Here is a 21,522-nt window from a genome sequence, read left to right on the forward strand (position 1 = left end):
TCGAGAGCATACTGACTGGTTGCATCACTGCCTGGTATGGCAACTGCTCAGCCTCCAACCACAAGGCACTACAGAGGGTAGTGCGTACAGCCCAGTACATCACTGGGGTCAAGCTTCCTGCCATCCAGGACCTCGACCCAGACTATGGCTTCCCAGACAATTTGCACCCCCCACACTGCTGCTACTCTGTTATTATCTATGCATAGCCACTTTAATAACCCTACCTGCATGTAAATAATTACCTCTACACTGGTGCCCCTGCACATTGACTCTCTACTGGTACCTCCTGTATATCGCCCCGCTTTTGTTATTTACTGCTGCTCTTTAATTATTTGGTTTTTTTTAATCTTTTTTTTTTAGGTGTTTTCTATACGCCATTGTTGGTTAAGGTTTCACTACACCTGTTGTATTTGGTTCATGTGACAAATTTTATTTGAATAATCATTTTCACTTATCCGTTCATCTTTTGTTACAGGTGATGTGATTATCCAACAGTTTTTTGAACTTCCTGTCCCTTGAGGTCAAAAGTGAGCGCTCCTCTCTTTCTGGCCCATAGAGACTAGGCTGGATGTGTTCTTGCATTGTTTCCTCAGCCAATCTAACCCTGAGCTTTGGGGTTTCTGTAAGAAGCTTCTTATTTTGTCCCATGGCAGGTGAATGTCGTGAGGCTTCTCCATCAACAAGGAGGTGTAACAACCTGTAACATGCAGGAGGGTACAGTCATTTCCCAGAGACTGGTGTGTGATTGTGGGTTGTGTCATGGTTCCTCTCACCAAGGAGCTGCTGACCTGAATCAGCAAGGTCAAAATACAGAGCACACATGGACTAGGAGTAGAGGAAAAGGGAAAGTGCTGTGCAAGGGCAGAAGAGAAAAGCTGCAGAGGATCACATGGATGTTCTGAAAAAAATGTTACTCTGTTGACAGCCTGGAGAAGGATGCAGGCAAATTTGCAGAGCAAGCAGAGGGAAAATCTGAAACCTTGATGGCTCAGCTCATCACCAAGTCCAACACCCTCAGGAGCAGATGTAAGGAGAAAATTATGAGAATTACAACCAGTCGAGGCAGAGTTGGAGAGTAATGCCACAGAACAGACACATGCCATGATTAAATGGAGAAAGAGGAGATCAAGTCAGAGACCCTATTTTGTATTTAAAAAAATTCTCTCTCCATTTTGAGCATAGTTGAAATTTAATTGTCCCAGGTCTGGAAGGTAGTGGATTGGCACCAGCAATTTTTTTTGTTTATATGCAACCCTGTACATAAATTGTTTCCTTTTTAATAAACACATTTGGACATGATGTCCCTAAGTAATTGGTGTCCTTCAGTACTTTTTGTGAAATTCGTCTTTAAATTGCATTCCAAGTGGCATTAAAGGTCTTAAGTCTTTTAAATTGAACTTGCTGAAACCTGCAGATACCTTGCCAGACCCACTAACACACAGCCCCATCTCCAGCGCCCGCATCACTTTCCGCCTATGGCCTAAAACTGCACCACTTTCTTTTCTCTCCGTAGCCCACGCACTTTTAATATTTAAATAACTCGAATTTTCCATTGTGGTGATGATGGCAAATTGATTGCTTTCCAAGTTTAGTATACGTTTTTTCAAGATGAGTGATAAAAGAATCGTCCAACCCATCGGGTATCCCACTACACCCCCATATGCCATGTCTTGAAAAATACACACAGATGGATTAAAAGTAAGTTTACATTGTACACTGCATTGTAAACTAACTTGCCTAGTTAAATGTTAAATAAAAAATGTAATACTTCTGGGCAGACAACTTTATAGCTCTGCCCACAATTTACGTATTTACCATTCTCAGAAAGCATGGATTATTGAGTTATTAGTTTTACACTTAAGACATTACTCTGCTTTTGTGCTCTAGAATTTTTGCATCTGGTCTCTTGTGTAATAAATTCTATACATTCGTTTATACTGGATTAAGCGTAAAATTTGGTTAACTGTAATTTCGTTAGTTATGCTCCAACTTTCCCTCCTTGTGCCAACATTAGTTATTTTTAAGTCTTGGTTCCAATAGTTTATAAAATATTTTTTTCAGTTGAATACACAAAACCTTGGTGAGAGCATATCATAGGAAAGTCTGTTTCTGGCACAAATAAGGTTGCTCTGATGTCAAAGATATCAACATTTTGTGATGTAACCTTAAGTTGTATGTATTTGAAACTTCAGTCCAAATTGTATTTTGTATTCTGTCATGGAAATACATGCAATTCCTGTTACCAAGTCATGAAACATTATTTTGTCATGAAACATGATTGCTGAGAAATTGAGCTAATTGATTGCGTCTCCAAATTGGACATTTTTATTTAAAGTGTATCTTTTCTGGTAGGAATAGTTTGGACCAAACCTCTTGCTACCAATGAGTAAGAGGTTTGAATATTTTTTTCACAAAAGCCACCCACGGGCCCCCAATCCCAACTCTAGAACCAGTATCAATTCTCTGTTTGACAATTAGTATGAAGCTGTGGCTTGGAGTATTGCTTTTCCTTACTATGTAAAGTATTCCCTGTGAATCTGGTCAAGTTTTTAGTTGAGACTAGTAGTTTAAGTCGTTAAGTTCACCATAAAGTAGTGACAGTACCAGGTTTTGACCACTAGATGCCGCTTTTCCTGCTATACTGCCCGACTATTTGATCCATTTTGCTGGTCTCTTGTGTTTATTAAATAGATCTCATTTCCTTTGGAACTTTGGGGAGAAAACCAATAGATTTGGCTCATTATGAAAATAAATTGTGTGGTCAACCTCACAGTTCAAGCCAGCCCTCCATGAAAGCAACCCAGTTTATCCTTTTTGCAACCTAATGCTTCAACCAAACTCTCACCCTCCGATCCAACAGGTCCCAGACGTGCTCAATGGGATTGAGATACAGGCTCTTCACTGGTCATGGCAGAACACTGACATTCCTGTCCTGTAGAAAAGCATGCACAGAACGAGCAGTATGGCTGGTGGCATTGTCATGCTGGAGGGTCATGTCAGGATGAGCCTGCAGGAAGGGTACCACATGAGGGAGGAGGATGTCTTCACTGTAACATACAGTGTTGAGATTGCCTGCGACGACAACAAGCTCAGTCCGATGATGTTGTGGCACACCGCCCCAGACCATGACAGACCCTCCACCTCCAAATTGATCCTGCTCCAGAGTACAGGCCTCGGTGTAACGCTCATTCCTTTTGACGAAAAACGCGAATCCGACCTTAACCCCTTGTGAGACAAAATCACGACTCGTCAGTGAAGAGCACTTTTTGCCAGTCCTGTCTGGTCCAGCGACGGTGGGTTTGCCTTACAACAGGCCTACAATCCCTCAGTCCAGCCTCTCTCAGCCTATTGTGGACAGTCTGAGCACTGATGGAGGAATTGTGCATTCCTGGTGTAACTCGGGAAGTTGTTGTTGCCATCCTGTACCTGTCCCGCAGGTGTGATGTTCGGATTCTGTGCAGGTGTTACATCGTGGTCTGCCACTGCGAGGACGATCAGCTGTCCGTCCTGTCTCCCTGTAGCGCTGTCTTAGGCGTCTCACAGTATGGACATTGAAATGTATTGCCCTGGCCACATCTGCAGTCCTCATGCCTCCTTGTACGTTCATGCAGATGAGCAGGGACCCTGGGCATCTTTCTTTTGGTGTTTTTCAGTCAGTAGAAAGGCCTCTAGTGTCCTAAGTTTTAATAACTGTGACCTTAATTGCCTACCGTTTAAGCTGTTAGTGTCTTAACGACCGTTCCACAGGTGCCAGTAGTGATTTATTTCAGCTTTTATTTATTTCATCACATTCCCAGTGGGTCAGAAGTTTACATACACTCAATTAGTATTTGGTAGCATTGCCTTTATATTGTTTAACTTGGGTCAAACTTGTCAGGTAGCCTTCCACAAGCTTCCCACAATAAGTTGGGTGAATTTTGGCCCATTCCTCCTGACAGAGCTGGTGTAACTGAGTCAGGTTTGTAGACCTTGCTTGCACACGGTTTTTCAGTTCTGCCCACAAAATGTTTAATGAGATTGAGGTCAGGGCTTTGTGATGGCCACTCCAATACCTTGACTTTGTTGTCCTTAAGCCATTTTGCCACAACTTTGGAAGTATGCTTGGGGTCATTGTCCATTCGGAAGACCCATTTGCGACCAAGCTTTAACTTTCTGACTGTCTTGATGTTGCTTCAATATATCCACATAATCTTCCGTCCTCATGATTCCATCTATTTTGTGAAGTGCACCAGTCCCTCCTGCAGCAAAGCACCCCCACAACATGATGCTGCCACCCCCGTGCTTCACGGTTGGGATGGTGTTCTTCGGCTTTTTCCTCCAAACAAAACAATGGTCGTTAAGGCCAAACAGTAATATATTTTTGTTTCATCAGAGAACATTTCTCCAAAAAGTATGATGTTTGTTCCCATGTGCAGTTGCATACCGTAGTCTGGCTTTTTATGACAGTTTTGGAGCAGTGGCTTCTTCCTTGCTGAGTGGCCTTTCAGCTTATGTCAATATAGGACTCGTTTTACTGTGGCTATAGATACTTTTGTACCTGTTTCCTCCAGCATCTTCAAAAGGTCCTTTGTTGTTCTGGGATTGATTTACACTTTTCGCACCAAAGTACGTTCATCTCTAGGAGACCGAACGTGTCTCCTTCCTGAGAGGTATGACGGCTGCGTGGTTCCATGGTGTGTACTTGCATACTATTGTTTGTACAGATGACTCACCTCCAATTGACTCAAATTATGTCAATTAGCCCATCAGAAGCTTCTAAAGCCTTGACATGATTTTCTGGAACTTTCCAAGCTGTTTAAAGGCACAGTCAACTTAGTGTATGTAAACTTCTGACCCACTGGAATTGTGATACCGTAAAATACTGGTGTCATGGACAAGATGATGCGTCCTTCACGAAGACAAACCTTCCCGATTCCATCCTTGCTGAAGCACCACCAGATCATCACCAATCCTCCACCAAATTTCACAGTGGGTGCGAGACTTGGAGAGGCCTATAAGCCACAGTGTTTTGCACCCACTGTGAAGTTTGGTGGAGGGTCGGTGAAGATCTGGGGTGCTTAAGCAAGGCTGGAATCGGCAGATTTACTTTGTGAAGAACGCATGAATCAAGCCACGTACAAGGTTGTCCTGGAAGACCCTGTCATGGCCAGCCCAATCTGTATAGCTCTGCGTTTACATGATTGGTTCACTGTAGGTGGGGGTGGTGCATCCTATATAAACACACACTCACTTCCTTGACAACAGCTCTGCACTGCTCCATGAAGCGCAAGAAGTATGAATCCCCTCATTTCTGCTGAGGCCATATCACCGTACATGCGCTGCATGGCCAATGCAGACGTCGTATTGACTATGCGCCAAGATGCACAATGTACTGCTCTCTCCTGCCAATTTGTTCACATTCATTGTTTCATAACTTCATTGTGTGAATTGTTTGCGTTTGATTGTTAGTGTATATCAATTCCTCATTACATATATCACCAATAGTACATTTAACGTTAATTCCCTATAATTTCTAATCTACAATGTTTGTTACAGTAGTTTCTGTTCATGAATTCAATGTTATTCCAGTCTTCCCTTTCTCATTGTTGGAGTGGACACATTGTTTGCAGAGTACACAACTTATGCTACACTTGTGAATGTTGAGTAACGACATACACGCATAGAAGTAGGCATATAGGCTACCTGGCCTGTGCGCAAATGAAGGCATATAAACATGCCCACTTGGGGATCTGATAGTTTTTCTAATTGGCTTAACGCATCACCACTAATAACCTGTGGAGCTTCTCAAAGCGAACAAACTCTGTTTTTACATCCTTTGACAATTACAATAGTTCCTCAGTGTATTTGAAACATATTTTGCACACTTAGCGTGAAAGGGAGTAATGTCATGCTCTGATCCAGTGGAAACATAAAATATATGCCAACCTGATTACTTCTTATCAGCGCTTGACTTGGACTGAAATCATTTCTGGTACTCATTTTGGGTGCTGATACTCTTTATTTAGGTGCAGGAGCTCCACAATACTTTTGAGCTAATGTTCTATAAGAGGAACAGGAGCTTAAGCAGTAAAACATTTTAGGTGCTGGTACTCTGTTCTGGTGAGCTCCTGCCCAAGTCGAGCACTGCTTTTGATCCCTTGCGCAAATAGCCTACAGCTGTGTCTGTCCCGAGTTCACTGGGGCAGAATATTTTGACCAAGTTTGCTAGAGCAAGTTCGTTGCAGACAGGCCATATGTAGTCAATGTGATTTATAGGATATTTATTTTTATCAGGGTATTGTTTTAAATTTAGATTTGGATAGAATTTTGATAAACCACATGACAATGATTTTGAGATATGAAGACAATTATTATAAATTAAATGAAGCTGTTTCACAAAAATGTGCATATGAAAACGATAACTCGGTCATGCCGATCGGTAGAAATTGGCATTCCACATGAGAAATGTTGCAGCCGATTCGTGTAGTAGCCTATTACCGGCAACTTCAGGGGAGTAATGGCAGAATCTGCAAGAGCGGGAGTAGAATAGTTGGGTAAGGTCATTTTTATTTTTATCCTGGTTATCTAGAACTCTTGCGCCCTCTTAAGGAATTTTTGTTATTTCATCAAACCGTAAGCTTAAAGCATCAGACAAGCTCAGTGGATGTAGTTGAGTGGATGTAGTAGATTTCATTAAAACACATAGGGTGTGTTTCTATATGGAAAAATACATTTAGTCGGGGACAGCCCGAAACCCAACCCAGTAATAAAAACTCCACTTTGTCTATGACAGCCAATGGAAGTTGCCTGTCATAACACACCCCTTCTGACATGTGTCTCTTGGGGTCAATCTTCTCCAGGTGAACCAAGGGCTTGAGCTGCTCAGCGAAGCTGCACATGTCTTCGCAGAACACTGTACAGTGTGTGTTTGGGAATTTTACCTTTCAAGACCATTGAAACCATCGTCTAACAGTAACTAATCCATGCCTTTTTTTAAAGGGAAGAATCTACATACAAAGAGTGACGCCACAGAAGTTACGCTTGAAGGGAAAGAAAAAAGGATTCGAGAGGCATTAGCCTATAAATTCTTACATTCCACCATTTTCAACCTATTGAATATCATGGGTACTTGTAACAGTTGGCTTTTGACAGAGAGCGTGAACAAGAGGGGGATAGGGCCAGAAGGCATTTAGTTGAGAACAAGCATTTATTTCCCAGTCTTTACCAAAAACCTTACTCGGCTCTCACTCAACTGATTTTAAGATGCTTCAGTTTACACACTACTGAATTGTCTAAAATCATTCAGACTAGCCTATACCTACTAATTTGTAATTCATGTTTGCTGTTGGTGATTGTCTGTGCCCATTTCATCGCATAGAATACTTCAGCTGTCCACTCATTTGACGTTTGGAGGAAAGGTGCAGCATTCCCTGTGTGTGTGTGTGTGTGACCACTCTAGATTACATGTTCTGCTGCATCCCCCCCAGCATGAGACGGTGTCTTTTTTATTATTATTTGTTCAAACCCCAGATGTATTTATTTAACCTTAGTTTAGGCAGGGGTAGTCCCATTGAGGCCAAGGTCTCTTTTTTGACTGAGCTCTGCATGACTAGACCAAGCAATTACACAATCAAGACGAGCATGGGAAATGCACAAAAAAACACAGTCATAGAAAAATAATAATTCCTCTGTGAAGAGGTCATCTACCAACAATCTGATGATATAGTATTCTGACGATTCTTCCATTAGTGAGGTGCGATCTGTAGCGACAGAGACCTAAATCTGTAGTGACAGAAGTAATTTCAAGAATTAGCCATTCCTGTGACAGGGTATGGAATCTCGTGCTTCTATAGGTTAGTAACGATGTCGGGTAGGAGTTTTCACAGAAGGGCTTTATAAATGAACAGAATGCAATGATGAAACTAAATTCAGAGATACTGAGGTTTACAGTAGGATACATATGTTAGTTGCTTTTAACCCCCTAGAGTCCGCGGCCTCGCGTTAATCAAATTAGCATCATTAAAAAAAAAATCCCCATCAAAATCCGTCAGTTTAACCTAGAGATCTTTTTTGTTGTTGTTGCATGGGCTGTATCGCAATCCACTGCAGTGAAAGGTGGCAGAGCTAGAGCGGTGTTTGTCAAACCATGCAACGTTCCGAAAATCTTTTCTCACAAACATCTGTATCGTCCAAGCTATTATAACACCTCAATGGAAAGATGTGAGGAACACGATGGCGTTCTCTGTTTTGCTCTACGGCTCCCACAAACATCACAGGACTCTTCTGAAGTCGGTACATCCGATCTGCCAACTTCAGTCTGAACGGTTTGTGCTACACACTAATTTGACCCCTCTGTGGAAAGATGAGTCTTTCACAAACACGTACAAGACCAGTCTGAAGGTAGCTGGTTAAGTTTTTTTAAGAGTTAGTGTTGTGCCTAAAATAAGGGGTTAAATGTAACAAAAACATATAGTTTCCTAATCGTATCTCTCAGATATAGGACAGGCACTTCAGATTTTAAGGACGATCTGTTTATCCATGTTTGAAGCTGTTATTCAATGCGTTTCTATGGGTTAATAGCAGTATCAAAATGATTGTTTGATACCTTAAGGGGTCCTAAAAATCAAATCAAATAGCTAAAGGATCATTAGTTTGACCATCCTAAAACAATTCCATATGGCTGAAGCTAATAATTTAGCTAAATCTTCCCAACTGCGAACACACACACGGGACACCCACATCAAACCCGAAACCAACTCACATTTGAGTTCAGTCATGGCCACTAGCATTTCTTAATTAACTAAATCTAAAATGAGGCCAGTCTAAAGTGCAGTTCCCCTTTTAGACTGTGTCATTATGGTACAAAATGGGATAGCTCTCACATCTTTATGTATTTGCAAGTTGTCAGCTTCACACCATCTTTACTCAAATGTGAATACAAAAGGAAATATGCATTGTGGACATTCTCATATAGTCAAATGTTGCATTATGGACACTTTCAAGGTTAATCCTTGACATTAAATGTCAATTTACATTTACAAAAAATTTGACATATGGGAAAGAGTCAAGACCGAAAGCGACCCTTTTGAGCTAAAAAGGTTGTTTTGCAAGCTTGCGTGCCTGTCATACTTCACTGAAAGTTACTCACCCTAGCCTGACAGTAACACTTGAGTAAATTGGAAAGGAAATGAAGAAATAGAGAAACAAAATTATGTGAGTCATGTTACAGCCAGGGATATTTTTGCAGCAGAAAGTGTGATGATGATGCAAAATGCATCATATGATGAAAAAAACACTTCCATTTTTATTGAAAGTGCTCTGTTTTGAAAACTTAACTGCTGACATGGACACTTTGGGGGGGACTGTATCAAGGGGACTAATTCATGAAATACTCATGTTTTTTGAGGAAAATATCCTTTTAAAAGAATGCCAGGACAGGGAGGATGCTGTATTGGACCCTGTTTCATCATTGGCCTTGCCAAACACCTTACCCCGCTTAACCTTTTACAATACTCTGTGTTTACTTAAGAGATAGAGGACATCAGTCAACTCTAGGCTTGGGGCATATTCACGTTGAAGAGTTGTAGCAGAGGACCGTGACGAGATTTACATTTTCATAATATGTACATAACCTTTTTAAATTTACATTAGCAATGTGCCAAGAGAGGGTTCGGGGGCAATGAACGGTCTTGCTCTGCAGCTTAAATTTACGGTAAATATCCCAGTATAGTCACTAGCCAGTAAAGCATGCTTAACAAACTATTCAACTATGCAAGCAACTTTTCATCTTAACCATATTGCACTCTTGAATAATGCAACAATTCACAAGCATGTGCAGACGGGGTTTATTTTCACGTCTGTACACTCATTACATTTTTAGCTTCAATACAAAAGCACAGTTACTAAAGCTAACATGTAACGTTAGCCTATAAAAGTAGAGTAGGCCTACCTTACAAAATTAGAACAAACCAGGTGTTATTTTTATCAATATAATGCAAATCATTACATGTGGTAAAAGCTAATTGTGACAAAAAAAAGTGGATAATTCACTGGGGAGTTGAGAATAGCTGTTTTACTTGGCTCAGTGCAGCCAGCCAAGAACCATTGACAGTTGTATTTATTTTTTAAAGCTACGCCTACATTTTCAGAATGTAATAAAATATTAGGAAAATGTCTAAACATTTCAGCTGTTTTAAAAATACTGCTCTGCTATTATGATGTTTATTGTAGGAGTGTTGGACTCAGTGAGACAATTTTTTAACACTGCCTTGCTTGGAGGGGGGCAACTGTGGGGCCAGTGACACGTGCTTCCTCCAGAAGTAACGGTTGAGAGGTGACAAGTTAACAAGTTTACATTACAGTAAAAGGTCTAGCCGATGGTATTTTCTCAATCTCTAAGCAATCTCTCGTAGTGAGAATAGGCTCTTAAAACCTCTTAAGGATCTGCCCCTTTTTTTCAATTTTTGCCTAAAATGACATACCCAAATCTAACTGCCTGTAGCTCAGGACCTGAAGCAAGGATATGCATATTATTGATACCATTTGAAAGGAAACACTTTGAAGTTTATGGAAATGTGAAGTTAATGTAGGAGAATATAACACATTAGATCTAGTAAAAGTTAATACAAAGAAGAGAAACTTTTTTTGTACCATCTTTGAAATGCAAGAGAAAGGCCATAATGTATTATTCCAGCCCAGTCGCAATTTAGATTTTGGCCACTTGATGGCAGCAGTGTATGTGCAAAGTTTTAGACTGATCCAATGAACCATTGCATATATGTTCAAAATTTTGTCAAGACTGCCCAAATGTGCCAATCATTTTTCAAGTTCAGAACTATGCACTCCTCAAACAATAGCATGGTATTCTTTCACTGTAATAGCTACTGTACATTGGACAGGTGCAGTTAGATTAACAAGAGTTTAAGCTTTCTGACAATATCAGATATGTTTACTTTACAACCTCCTGCTAATCGCATTAGCGCACATTAGCTCAACCGTTCAGTGGGTGGGACACCTATCTGTAGAGATCCTTAAGAGGTTTTAAACAAGATACCCTGCCGTTCTTTTAGTCAACTCCTCTGTTGTGTTGTTCACTGTCATACCAAGCAATGTTGGCTAAAACACAAACAGATCTGGCAATGAGGCTATAGAAAAGTTTGAGGGTCCTCCAATGACATGCTTGTAACATTCCCATTATTTTGCATAGTGTGGTGATAAACCATTAGTGTGAAAAGTGACCATTTGTTCCCTGTACTAGGCATGTGTGCTTTTCTTGCTTGTGAAAAGCATCATTGGTTTGCTGTGTTTTATGTCCCAGCAGATAGTGGTGAAAGAATAATTGTTCCAGTGCAAGATTTTCTTTATAGACTTTGGAAGTGCATAACATTTGTCTCCTTTTTCTTTCAGAGCACCTTCTACTCAAGAGACTAGTTTTATTGAAAAGATGAAGAAAACAGTGAGTTTTTCTATTTTTTAGTATTTTGGGTGTGGGAAGGATAATGGTCTAGCTACTAGACTGACTTTACATAATGGTTATTAGGTAGAGGACGGATTTCAGTGGATCCTCCGGACTCCTCAGTCCAGACTTGGGTTCAAATACTATTTAAAATAATTTTGAAATATTTTCTGGGCTTGATTGAGCTTGTCTGGTACAATAGAACCAATAGAATAGTCAAAAAGGTGAAAACCCTGCCCATCTGGCAATCCAGGAAGAAAATAGTATTTGAACATTTCGTCTGCGCCGTACTAGCTGACCTTGAGAAATGTATATATTTTTTTAAACATTTTTTTATTTTATTTCACCTTTATTTAACCAGGTAGGCTAGTTGAGAACAAGTTCTCATTTGCAACTGCGACCTGGCCAAGATAAAGCATAGCAGTGTGAGCAGACAACACAGAGTTACACATGGAGTAAACAATTAACAAGTCAATAACACAGTAGAAAACAAAGGGGGAGTCTATATACAATGTGTGCAAAAGGCATGAGGAGGTAGGCGAATAATTACAATTTTGCAGATTAACACTGGAGTGATAAATGATCAGATGGTCATGTACAGGTAGAGATATTGGTGTGCAAAAGAGCAGAAAAGTAAATAAATAAAAACAGTATGGGGATGAGGTAGGTGAAAATGGGTGGGCTATTTACCAATAGACTATGTACAGCTGCAGCGATCGGTTAGCTGCTCAGATAGCTGATGTTTGAAGTTAGTTGGTGAGGGAGATAAAAGTCTCCAACTTGCAATTCGTTCCAGTCACAGGCAGCAGAGTACTGGAACGAAAGGCGGCCAAATGAGGTGTTGGCTTTAGGGATGATCAGTGAGATACACCTGCTGGAGCGCGTGCTACGGATGGGTGTTGCCATCGTGACCAGTGAGCTGAGATAAGGCGGAGCTTTACCTAGCATGGACTTGTGTATAGTTGATTTGGCTGCAAAGTACCCAGATATCAGAAGGTGAAATGAATACAATTATGGTATTTTACGACATCATGTAGTTTAGTCTCTGTTGCTCACTGTCTACATGACATAGACTGACCAGGTGATCCTTTATTGATGTCACTTGTTAAATCTACTTCAATAAGTAGATGAAGGGGAGGAGTCAGGTTAAAAAATGATTTTTCAACCTTGAGACCATAGAGCCCAACAGTGGAGGTTTCATAATACCCACAAAAGCAATAGTTTTTTTCACCATTCATGTTTCCCATAGGGGATTTTAGAAACACTTCAAATAAAGGCTATGCTTCGTGTGGGCTTACCCTGGCGTTTTGTTTTGATAACCACAGCTAGCTAGCTGCTATCCGTGTGACAGTCGGCTTTCGTCGATTCCGGAGCAAACATCGATTGTTCCGGTGCTAGCCAGCTCCGTCAATCACGCCTGAGTTCCATCACTCACTCCTGGGCTGCAGTCACCTATCCGGACCCGTTTCACTGCCTACGCGGAGCCCCACCGGGCCTTCACAACCGGACTGCCGACGTTATCTACCTGAAGGAGATCCGGCTGGCTCCTCTGTCGCGACGTTACCGGAACGCCCATCTGCGGCCCGCTAACCGTTAGCTGTCTTTCCGGCTGCTATCTGAATAGACAATCGGACAATTTATTTATTTGAATTATTATGTTTTCTTCTCAGGCCTCTATAACTATATCTATTGTTCTTATTTTTGTTGTTGTGTGATTTGGATTAATCCCCTCTACCACACGGAACCCCACTAATCTACTGACCGAACGCAAGAGGTGGCTAACAACAGACTCCATCCTATGCTAGCTTGCTACCGGTTGGCTTGGCTAGCTGTCTAAATCGCCGTGACCCTAAACCAACCTCTCCACTCACTGGACCCTTTTGATCACTCGACTAAGCATGCCTCTCCTTAATGTCAATATGTCTTGTCCATTGCTGTTCTGGTTAGTGTTTATTGGCTTATTTCACTGTAGAGCCTCTAGTTCTGCTCACTATACCTTATCCAACCTATTAGTTCCACCACCCACACATGCAATGACATCTCCTGGTTTCAATGATGTTTCTAGAGACAATATCTCTCTCTTCATCACTCAATACCTAGGTTTACCTCCACTGTATTCACATCCTACCTTACCTTTGTCTGTACATTATACCTTGATGCTATTTTATCGCCCCCAGAAACCTCCTTTTACTCTCTGTTCCAGACGTTCTAGACGACCAATTCTTATTGCTTTTAGTCGCACCCTTATTCTACTCCTCCTATGTTCCTCTGGCGATGTAGAGGTGAATCCAGGCCCTGCAGTGCCTAGCTCCACTCCTATTCCCCAGGCGCTCTCTTTTGACGACTTCTGTAACCGTAATAGCCTTGGTTTCATGCATGTTAACATTAGAAGCCTCCTCCCTAAGTTTGTTCTATTCACTGCTTTAGCACACTCTGCCAACCCGGATGTTCTAGCTGTGTCTGAATCCTGGCTTAGGAAGACCACCAAAAATTCAGACATTTTAATTCCAAACTACAACATTTTCAGACAAGATAGAACTGCCAAAGGGGGCGGTGTTGCAATTTACTGCAAAGATAGCCTGCAGAGTTCTGTCCTACTATCCAGGTCTGTACCCAAACAATTTGAACTTCTACTTTTAAAAATCCACCTTTCTAAAAACAAGTCTCTCACCGTTGCCGCCTGCTATAGACCACCCTCTGCCCCCAGCTGTGCTCTGGACACCATATGTGAACTGATTGCCCCCCATCTATCTTCAGAGCTCGTGCTGCTAGGCGACCTAAACTGGAACATGCTTAACACCCCAGCCATCCTACAATCTAAACTTGATGCCCTCAATCTCACACAAATTATCAATGAACCTACCAGGTACCTCCCCAAAGCCTTAAACACGGGCACCCTCATAGATATCATCCTAACCAACTTCCCCTCTAAATACACCTCTGCTGTCTTCAACCAAGATCTCAGCGATCACTGCCTCATTGCCTGCATCCGTAATGGGTCAGCGGTCAAACGACCTCCTCTCATCACTGTAAAACGCTCCCTGAAACACTTCAGCGAGCAGGCCTTTCTAATCGACCTGGCCGGGGTATCCTGGAAGGATATTGACCTCATCCCGTCAGTAGAGGATGCCTGGATATTTTTTAAAAATGCCTTCCTAACCATCTTAAATAAACATGCCCCATTCAAGAAATTTAGAACCAGGAACAGATATAGCCCTTGGTTCTCCCCAGACCTGACTGCCCTTAATCAACACAAAAACGTCCTATGGCGTTCTGCATTAGCATCGAACAGCCCCCGTGATATGCAGCTGTTCAGGGAAGCTAGAAACCATTATACACAGGCAGTTAGAAAAGCCAAGGCTAGCTTTTTCAAGCAGAAATTTGCTTCTTGCAACACTAACTCAAAAAAGTTCTGGGACACTGTAAAGTCCATGGAGAATAAGAACACCTCCTCCCAGCTGCCCACTGCACTGAAGATAGGAAACACTGTCACCACTGATAAATCCACCATAATTGAAAATTTCAATAAGCATTTTTCTACTGCTGGCCATGCTTTCCACCTGGCTACTCCTACCCCTGTCAACAGCACTGCACCCCCAACAGCAACTCGCCCAAGCCTTCCCCATTTCTCCTTCTCCCAAATCCATTCAGCTGATGTTCTGAAAGAGCTGCAAAATCTGGACCCCTACAAATCAGCCGGGCTAGACAATCTGGACCCTTTCTAAAATTATCTGCCGAAATTGTTGCCACCCCTATTACTAGCCTGTTCAACCTCTCTTTCGTGTCGTCTGAGATTCCCAAAGATTGGAAAGCAGCTGCGGTCATCCCCCTCTTCAAAGGGGGGGACACTCTTGACCCAAACTGCTACAGACCTATATCTATCCTACCATGCCTTTCTAAGGTCTTCGAAAGCCAAGTCAACAAACAGATTACCGACCATTTTGAATCTCACCATACCTTCTCTGCTATGCAATCTGGTTTCAGAGCTGGTCATGGGTGCACCTCAGCCACGCTCAAGGTCCTAAACGATATCTTAACCGCCATCGATAAGAAACATTACTGTGCAGCCGTATTCATTGATCTGGCCAAGGCTTTCGACTCTGTCAATCACCACATCCTCATCGGCAGACTCAACAGCCTTGGTTTCTCAAATGATTGCCTCGCCTGGTTCACCAACTACTTCTCTGATAGAGTTCAGTGTGTCAAATCTGAGGGTCTGTTGTCCGGACCTCTGGCAGTCTCTATGGGGGTGCCACAGGGTTCAATTCTTGGACCGACACTCTTCTCTGTATACATCAATGAGGTCGCTCTTGCTGCTGGTGAGTCTCTGATCCACCTCTACGCAGACGACACCATTCTGTATACTTCCGGCCCTTCTTTGGACACTGTGTTAACAACCCTCCAGGCAAGCTTCAATGCCATACAACTCTCCTTCCGTGGCCTCCAACTGCTCTTAAATACAAGTAAAACTAAATGCATGCTCTTCAACCGATCACTACCTGCACCTACCCGCCTGTCCAACATCACTACTCTGGACGGCTCTGACTTAGAATACGTGGACAACTACAAATACTTAGGTGTCTGGTTAGACTGTAAACTCTCCTTCCAGACCCATATCAAACATCTCCAATCCAAAGTTAAATCTAGAATTGGCTTCCTATTTCGCAACAAAGCATCCTTCACTCATGCTGCCAAACATACCCTTGTAAAACTGACCATCCTACCAATCCTCGACTTTGGCGATGTAATTTACAAAATAGCCTCCAATACCCTACTCAACAAACTGGATGCAGTCTATCACAGTGCAATCCGTTTTGTCACCAAAGCCCCATACACTACCCACCATTGCGACCTGTACGCTCTCGTTGGCTGGCCCTCGCTTCATACTCGTCGCCAAACCCACTGGCTCCATGTCATCTACAAGACCCTGCTAGGTAAAGTCCCCCCTTATCTCAGCTCGCTGGTCACCATAGCATCTCCCACCTGTAGCACACGCTCCAGCAGGTATATCTCTCTAGTCACCCCCAAAACCAATTCTTTCTTTGGCCGCCTCTCTTTCCAGTTCTCTGCTGCCAATGACTGGAACGAACTACAAAAATCTCTGAAACTGGAAACACTTATCTCCCTCACTAGCTTTAAGCACCAACTGTCAGAGCAGCTCACAGATTACTGCACCTGTACATAGCCCACATATAATTTAGCCCTATCAACTACCTCTTTCCCAACTGTATTTAATTTATTTATTTATTTTGCTCCTTTGCACCCCATTATTTTTATTTCTACTTTGCACATTCTTCCATTGCAAAACTACCATTCCAGTGTTTTACTTGCTATATTGTATTTACCTTGCCACCAAGGCCTTTTTTTTGCCTTTACCTCCCTTCTCACCTCATTTGCTCACATTGTATATAGACTTGTTTATACTTTATTATTGACTGTATGTTTGTTTTACTCCATGTGTAACTCTGTGTTGTTGTATCTGTCGAACTGCTTTGCTTTATCTTGGCCAGGTCGCAATTGTAAATGAGAACTTGTTCTCAACTTGCCTACCTGGTTAAATAAAGGTAAAATAAAATAAAATAAATAAAAAAAAACCATGTAGGTCTCTATCGCACAAGGTGACTTTTAGCAATATGTTCAGCTCTATTTACTCTCATTTATGAAATGCTAAATAGCGTCAATGTAGACATCATGCAAAACTACAAATCACTGCAAGCTCCTGCATGTAATCTCTAGCTGACACCTTTGCTAACGGTATTGTGAAATGTAGCCAATTGATTCATTCATTCATTTAGCAAACATTAGTTAATCCAGAGATGCTTACCTTTGCCTCGATTTGGCAGTCTCGTCCAGATCATTATTGCATTTGTAGTTCTTTATGATAGCCACATTAGCAGCTAATTAGCGATTCATTTTTTGTGGGGGGGTAAATATAGTCACATTGTCGTAGAGATTTACATGGTTATCAAAATGTCACGCCAGAGTAATCCTACACAAAACACAGCCCATATTTTAAGTGTTTCTAAAATCCCCTGTGGGAAAAGATTATGCTGGAAAAACTATTGGAACCATTTCCCTGTTTGACCGCTAGGTTTTATGGGTATTATGACTCATACTGTGGTACTATATTGGGACATGGATTGTGTATGTGTGCCATTCAGAGGGTGAATGGGCAAGACAAAAGATTTAAGTGCCTTTGAACGGAGTGTTGTTGTAGGTGCCAGGTGCACCGGTTTGTGTCAAGAACTGCAATGCTGCTGGGGTTTTCACTCAACTGTTTCCTGTATGTATTAAGAATGATCCACCACCCAAAGGACATCCAGCCAACTTGACGCAACTGTGGGAAGCGTTAGTCAACATGGGCCAGGGAAAAGTTTTCGACACCTTGTTCTGAGGGCAAAAGGAGGTGCAACTCAATATTAGGAAGGTGTTCCTAATGTTTGGTATACTCAGTGTATTTAATTATTCTATCACAGACCATAATGCTCTAACCTGTATAATATAATATTTTACCTCGTTTTGTTGTTATTGGACAACAAAAAGTTAAATGGCAACATGGTGGGTTGGTATTTGGTTACAACTAGGGCCTGGAGTTTTTTCCTGGCCGCCAGGTCATGTGGTCAGAAAAAACTCCTTGCCCTCATTCCAAGTGTTGCTGCTATTTCCCTCTCCAGGGTAGGAACATCGTGGTATTCTACGGCTCTCAGACAGGCACGGGCGAGGAGTTTGCCAACCGGCTGTCCAAAGACGCCCAGCGCTACGGCATGAAGGGTATGGCCGCCGACCCCGAGGAATACGACATGGTAACTAATTAACGACATTCCTATATCAGTGTTTATATGGTTACATATGAAATTCGGTATCCTGGTTCCGTTTTTCTGGATCATTTGAGAATTTTACTAAATAGATTTTGCTTTCACAAGACCTGGAAATAATCATTTCGGGTGCGATTTGAATTCTACGTGACATTAGCAAGCTAGCTTGTTTACAATGGGCAAAAAGTACCATGCGATTCGTGCTGCCACATCACAATACCTGGTACTCTGTTCCTGGGTCTTGGATCCGCTACTTACACAGGTCCAGAATTCGCTTCAGTCGGGGTTTGTTAGTGTTTCACACAGGCTTTATAGCATGGATCAGAGTACCAAAAGCTCCAAGATCCTAATCATACAGGGAATATGTAGCCTAGTGGTTAGAGCGTTGGGCTACTAGCCAAAAGGTTCCTGGATCGAAACCCAGAGTTGACAAAGTAACAATCTGTCGTTCTGCCCCTGAACAAGGCAGTTAACCCACTGTTCCCCGGTAGGAAGTCATTGTAAATAAGAACTTGTTCTAAACTGACTAGCCTAGTTAAATAAAGGTTAAATAAAAATGTGAAAACAACCTTAGTATAATAATGATTCTAATAACCCATTTATGACAACCCTGTCTAATAAGGCTTCTATACTGCCACCCCGGCAGCTCCAACATACCTGTATAGCTCAAAGGTGGCTTAACTGTACCCCTGCTAACAATATTAGTCTCTTGAGCCAAGGTCCTGTTCCATAAAGTTGAAAAGCTAATTAGTGCCCTGAATGGCATACAGCACATGTAATGGCAAATATCTAATGTCCAGGCATCTTCTAATCCACAGTCTGAGCTGTCCCGTCTGGCTGAGATTGGCAACTCCCTGGCCATCTTCTGCATGGCCACTTACGGTGAGGGAGACCCCACAGACAACGCGCAGGACTTCTATGACTGGCTGCAGGAGACCGACGGGCAATTGGATGGAGTCAACTATACTGTGACTATCTTTTTCTCTCTCTCGCTCTCTCCTCCCCGTGTTTTCATAATCAGGGCCAGGAGTTTGCCCAAGAAAAACTCCTGTTGGCCCCATTCACATAGAGTTGAAGTCAGAAGTTTACATACAGCTTAGCCAAATACATTTCAACTCAGTTCTTGACATTTAATCCCAGTAAATATTCCCTGTTTTAGGTCCGTTAGGATCACCACTTTATTTTAAGAATGTGAAATGTCAGAATAATAGTAGAGTGATTTATTTCAGCTTTTATTTTTTTCATCACATTCCCAGTGGGTCAGACGTTTACATACCCTCAATTAGTATTTGGTAGCATTGCCTTTAAATTGCTTAACTTGGGTCAAATGTTTCAGGTAGCCTTCCACAAGCTTCCCACAATAAGTTGGGTAAATTTTGGCCCATTCCTTCTTACAGAGCTGGTGTAACTGAGTCAGGTTTGTAGGCCTCCTTGCTCACACACACCTTTTCAGTTCTGCCCACACATTTTCTATAGGATTGAAGTCAGGGCCTCGTGATAGCCACTCCAATACCTTGACTTTTTTGTCCTTAAGCCATTTTGCCACAACTTTGGAAGTATGCTTGGGGTCATTACCCATTTGCGACCAAGCTTTATCTTCCTGACTGATGTTTTGAGATGTTGCTTAAATATATACACATTTTTCCGTCCTCATAATGCCATCTATTTTGTGAAGGGGACCAGTCCCTCCTGCAGCAAAGAACTTCCACTACATGATGCTGCCACCCCCGTGCTTCACGGTTGGGATGGTGTTCTTCGGCTTGCAAGCCTCTCTTTTTCCTCCAAACATAACAATGGTCATTATGGCCGAACAGTTCTATTTTTGTTTCATCAGAGGACATTTCTCCAAAAAGTACTATCTTTGTCCCCATGTGCAGTTGCAAACCATAGTCTGGCTTTTTATGGCAGTTTTGGAGCAGTGGCTTCTTTCTTGCTGAGTGGCCTTTCAGCTTATGTCAATATAGGACTCGTTTTACTGTGGATAAAGATACTTTTGTACCTGTTTCCTCCAGCATCTTCACAAGGTCCTTTGCTGTTGTTCCGGGATTGATTTGTACTTTTCGCACCAAAGTACGTTCATCTCTAGGAGACAAAACGTGTCTCCTTCCTGAAGCGGTATGACGGCTACATGGCCCCATGGTGTTTATACTTGCGTACTATTGTTTGTACAGGTGAACATGGTACCTTCAGGCATTTGGAAATTGCTCCCAAGGATAAACCAGACTTGTGGAGATCTACAATTTGTTTTCTGAGGTCTTGGCTGATTTATTTTCATTTTCTCATGATGTCAAGCAAAGAGGCACTGAGTTTGAAGGTTGGCCTTGAAATACATCCACAGGTACACCTCCAATTGACTCAAATTATGTCAGAAGCTTCTAAAGCCATGACATAATTTTCTGGAGTTTTCCAAGCTGTTTAAAGGCACAGTCAACTTAGTGTATGTAAACTTCTGACCCACTGGAATTGTGATGCAGTGAATTATAAGTAAAATAATCTGTCTGTAAACAATTGTTGGAAAATTACTTGTCATACACAAAGTAGATGTCCTAACCAACTTGCTAAAACTATAGTTTGTTAATAAGAAATGTGTGGAGTGGTTGAAAAACTAGTTTTAAATATGTAAACTTCTGACTTCAACTGTACATTAGCCAAGCGTTCACTTTCAAATGTGTATTTCACATGGATTAACTTTAGTGTGAGACCGAGATGAGTTATGCTAACATCCAAAAAATAGGCTTTATGTGTATGGTTGAGTTCTTGCTTCGGCCATAGCTGACATGCGTGCCATCCTGGCTGGTTGGTCATTGTCGGAGTTGGTCCAACGTTCCTGCCCTCAATGGGATGAAGAATTTCACTTCTGACTGGAGGCAATCTGGCCGGGCACTCTGAATGATCACTTGGGCTCCTTCCACTCCCTTCCAGTGTCTTTCTGTCCTAGACTTGAAAGACAGCATTAATTACAGTTAATGAAAGATGATAGACGTTCACAGTGTACAGTGTAGGAGCTTGCGTTCAAGGTATGTGCATGTCTCTGTGTGTTTTATATAGTATACAATCTTATATTGAATATGTTGAACGTTAGTTTTTTTACATTTATTTTATTTTGTTTTTTATAAACTAGAACTGTTGACATCTCTCCCTGCAGGTGTTTGCATTGGGCAACAAGACATATGAACACTACAATGCCATGGGGGCGTACGTAGACAAGAGGCTGGAGGAACTGGGAGCCAAGAGGGTCTTCGACCTGGGCATGGGAGACGACGACGGCAAGTG

At 41.9% G+C, this 21,522-nt stretch overlaps 1 protein-coding gene across 3 annotated transcripts in view; it reads left to right on the plus strand.

The window, feature by feature from the left end:
* porb (P450 (cytochrome) oxidoreductase b) overlaps positions 1-21,522 on the plus strand; it is a 55,813-nt gene that overhangs the window by 26,586 nt on the left and 7,705 nt on the right. For all 3 annotated transcript variants that reach the window (XM_021581864.2, XM_021581863.2, XM_021581865.2), the window contains 4 exons: positions 11,386-11,434; positions 18,109-18,237; positions 19,068-19,217; positions 21,395-21,519. In XM_021581864.2, coding sequence (XP_021437539.1) covers positions 11,386-11,434; positions 18,109-18,237; positions 19,068-19,217; positions 21,395-21,519 — 453 coding nt within the window. The remainder of the gene's footprint in view (positions 1-11,385; positions 11,435-18,108; positions 18,238-19,067; positions 19,218-21,394; positions 21,520-21,522) is intronic.

The sequence above is a fragment of the Oncorhynchus mykiss genome, chromosome 24 (genome assembly GCF_013265735.2).
Source record: "Oncorhynchus mykiss isolate Arlee chromosome 24, USDA_OmykA_1.1, whole genome shotgun sequence".
Classification (NCBI taxonomy): Eukaryota; Metazoa; Chordata; class Actinopteri; order Salmoniformes; family Salmonidae; genus Oncorhynchus; species Oncorhynchus mykiss.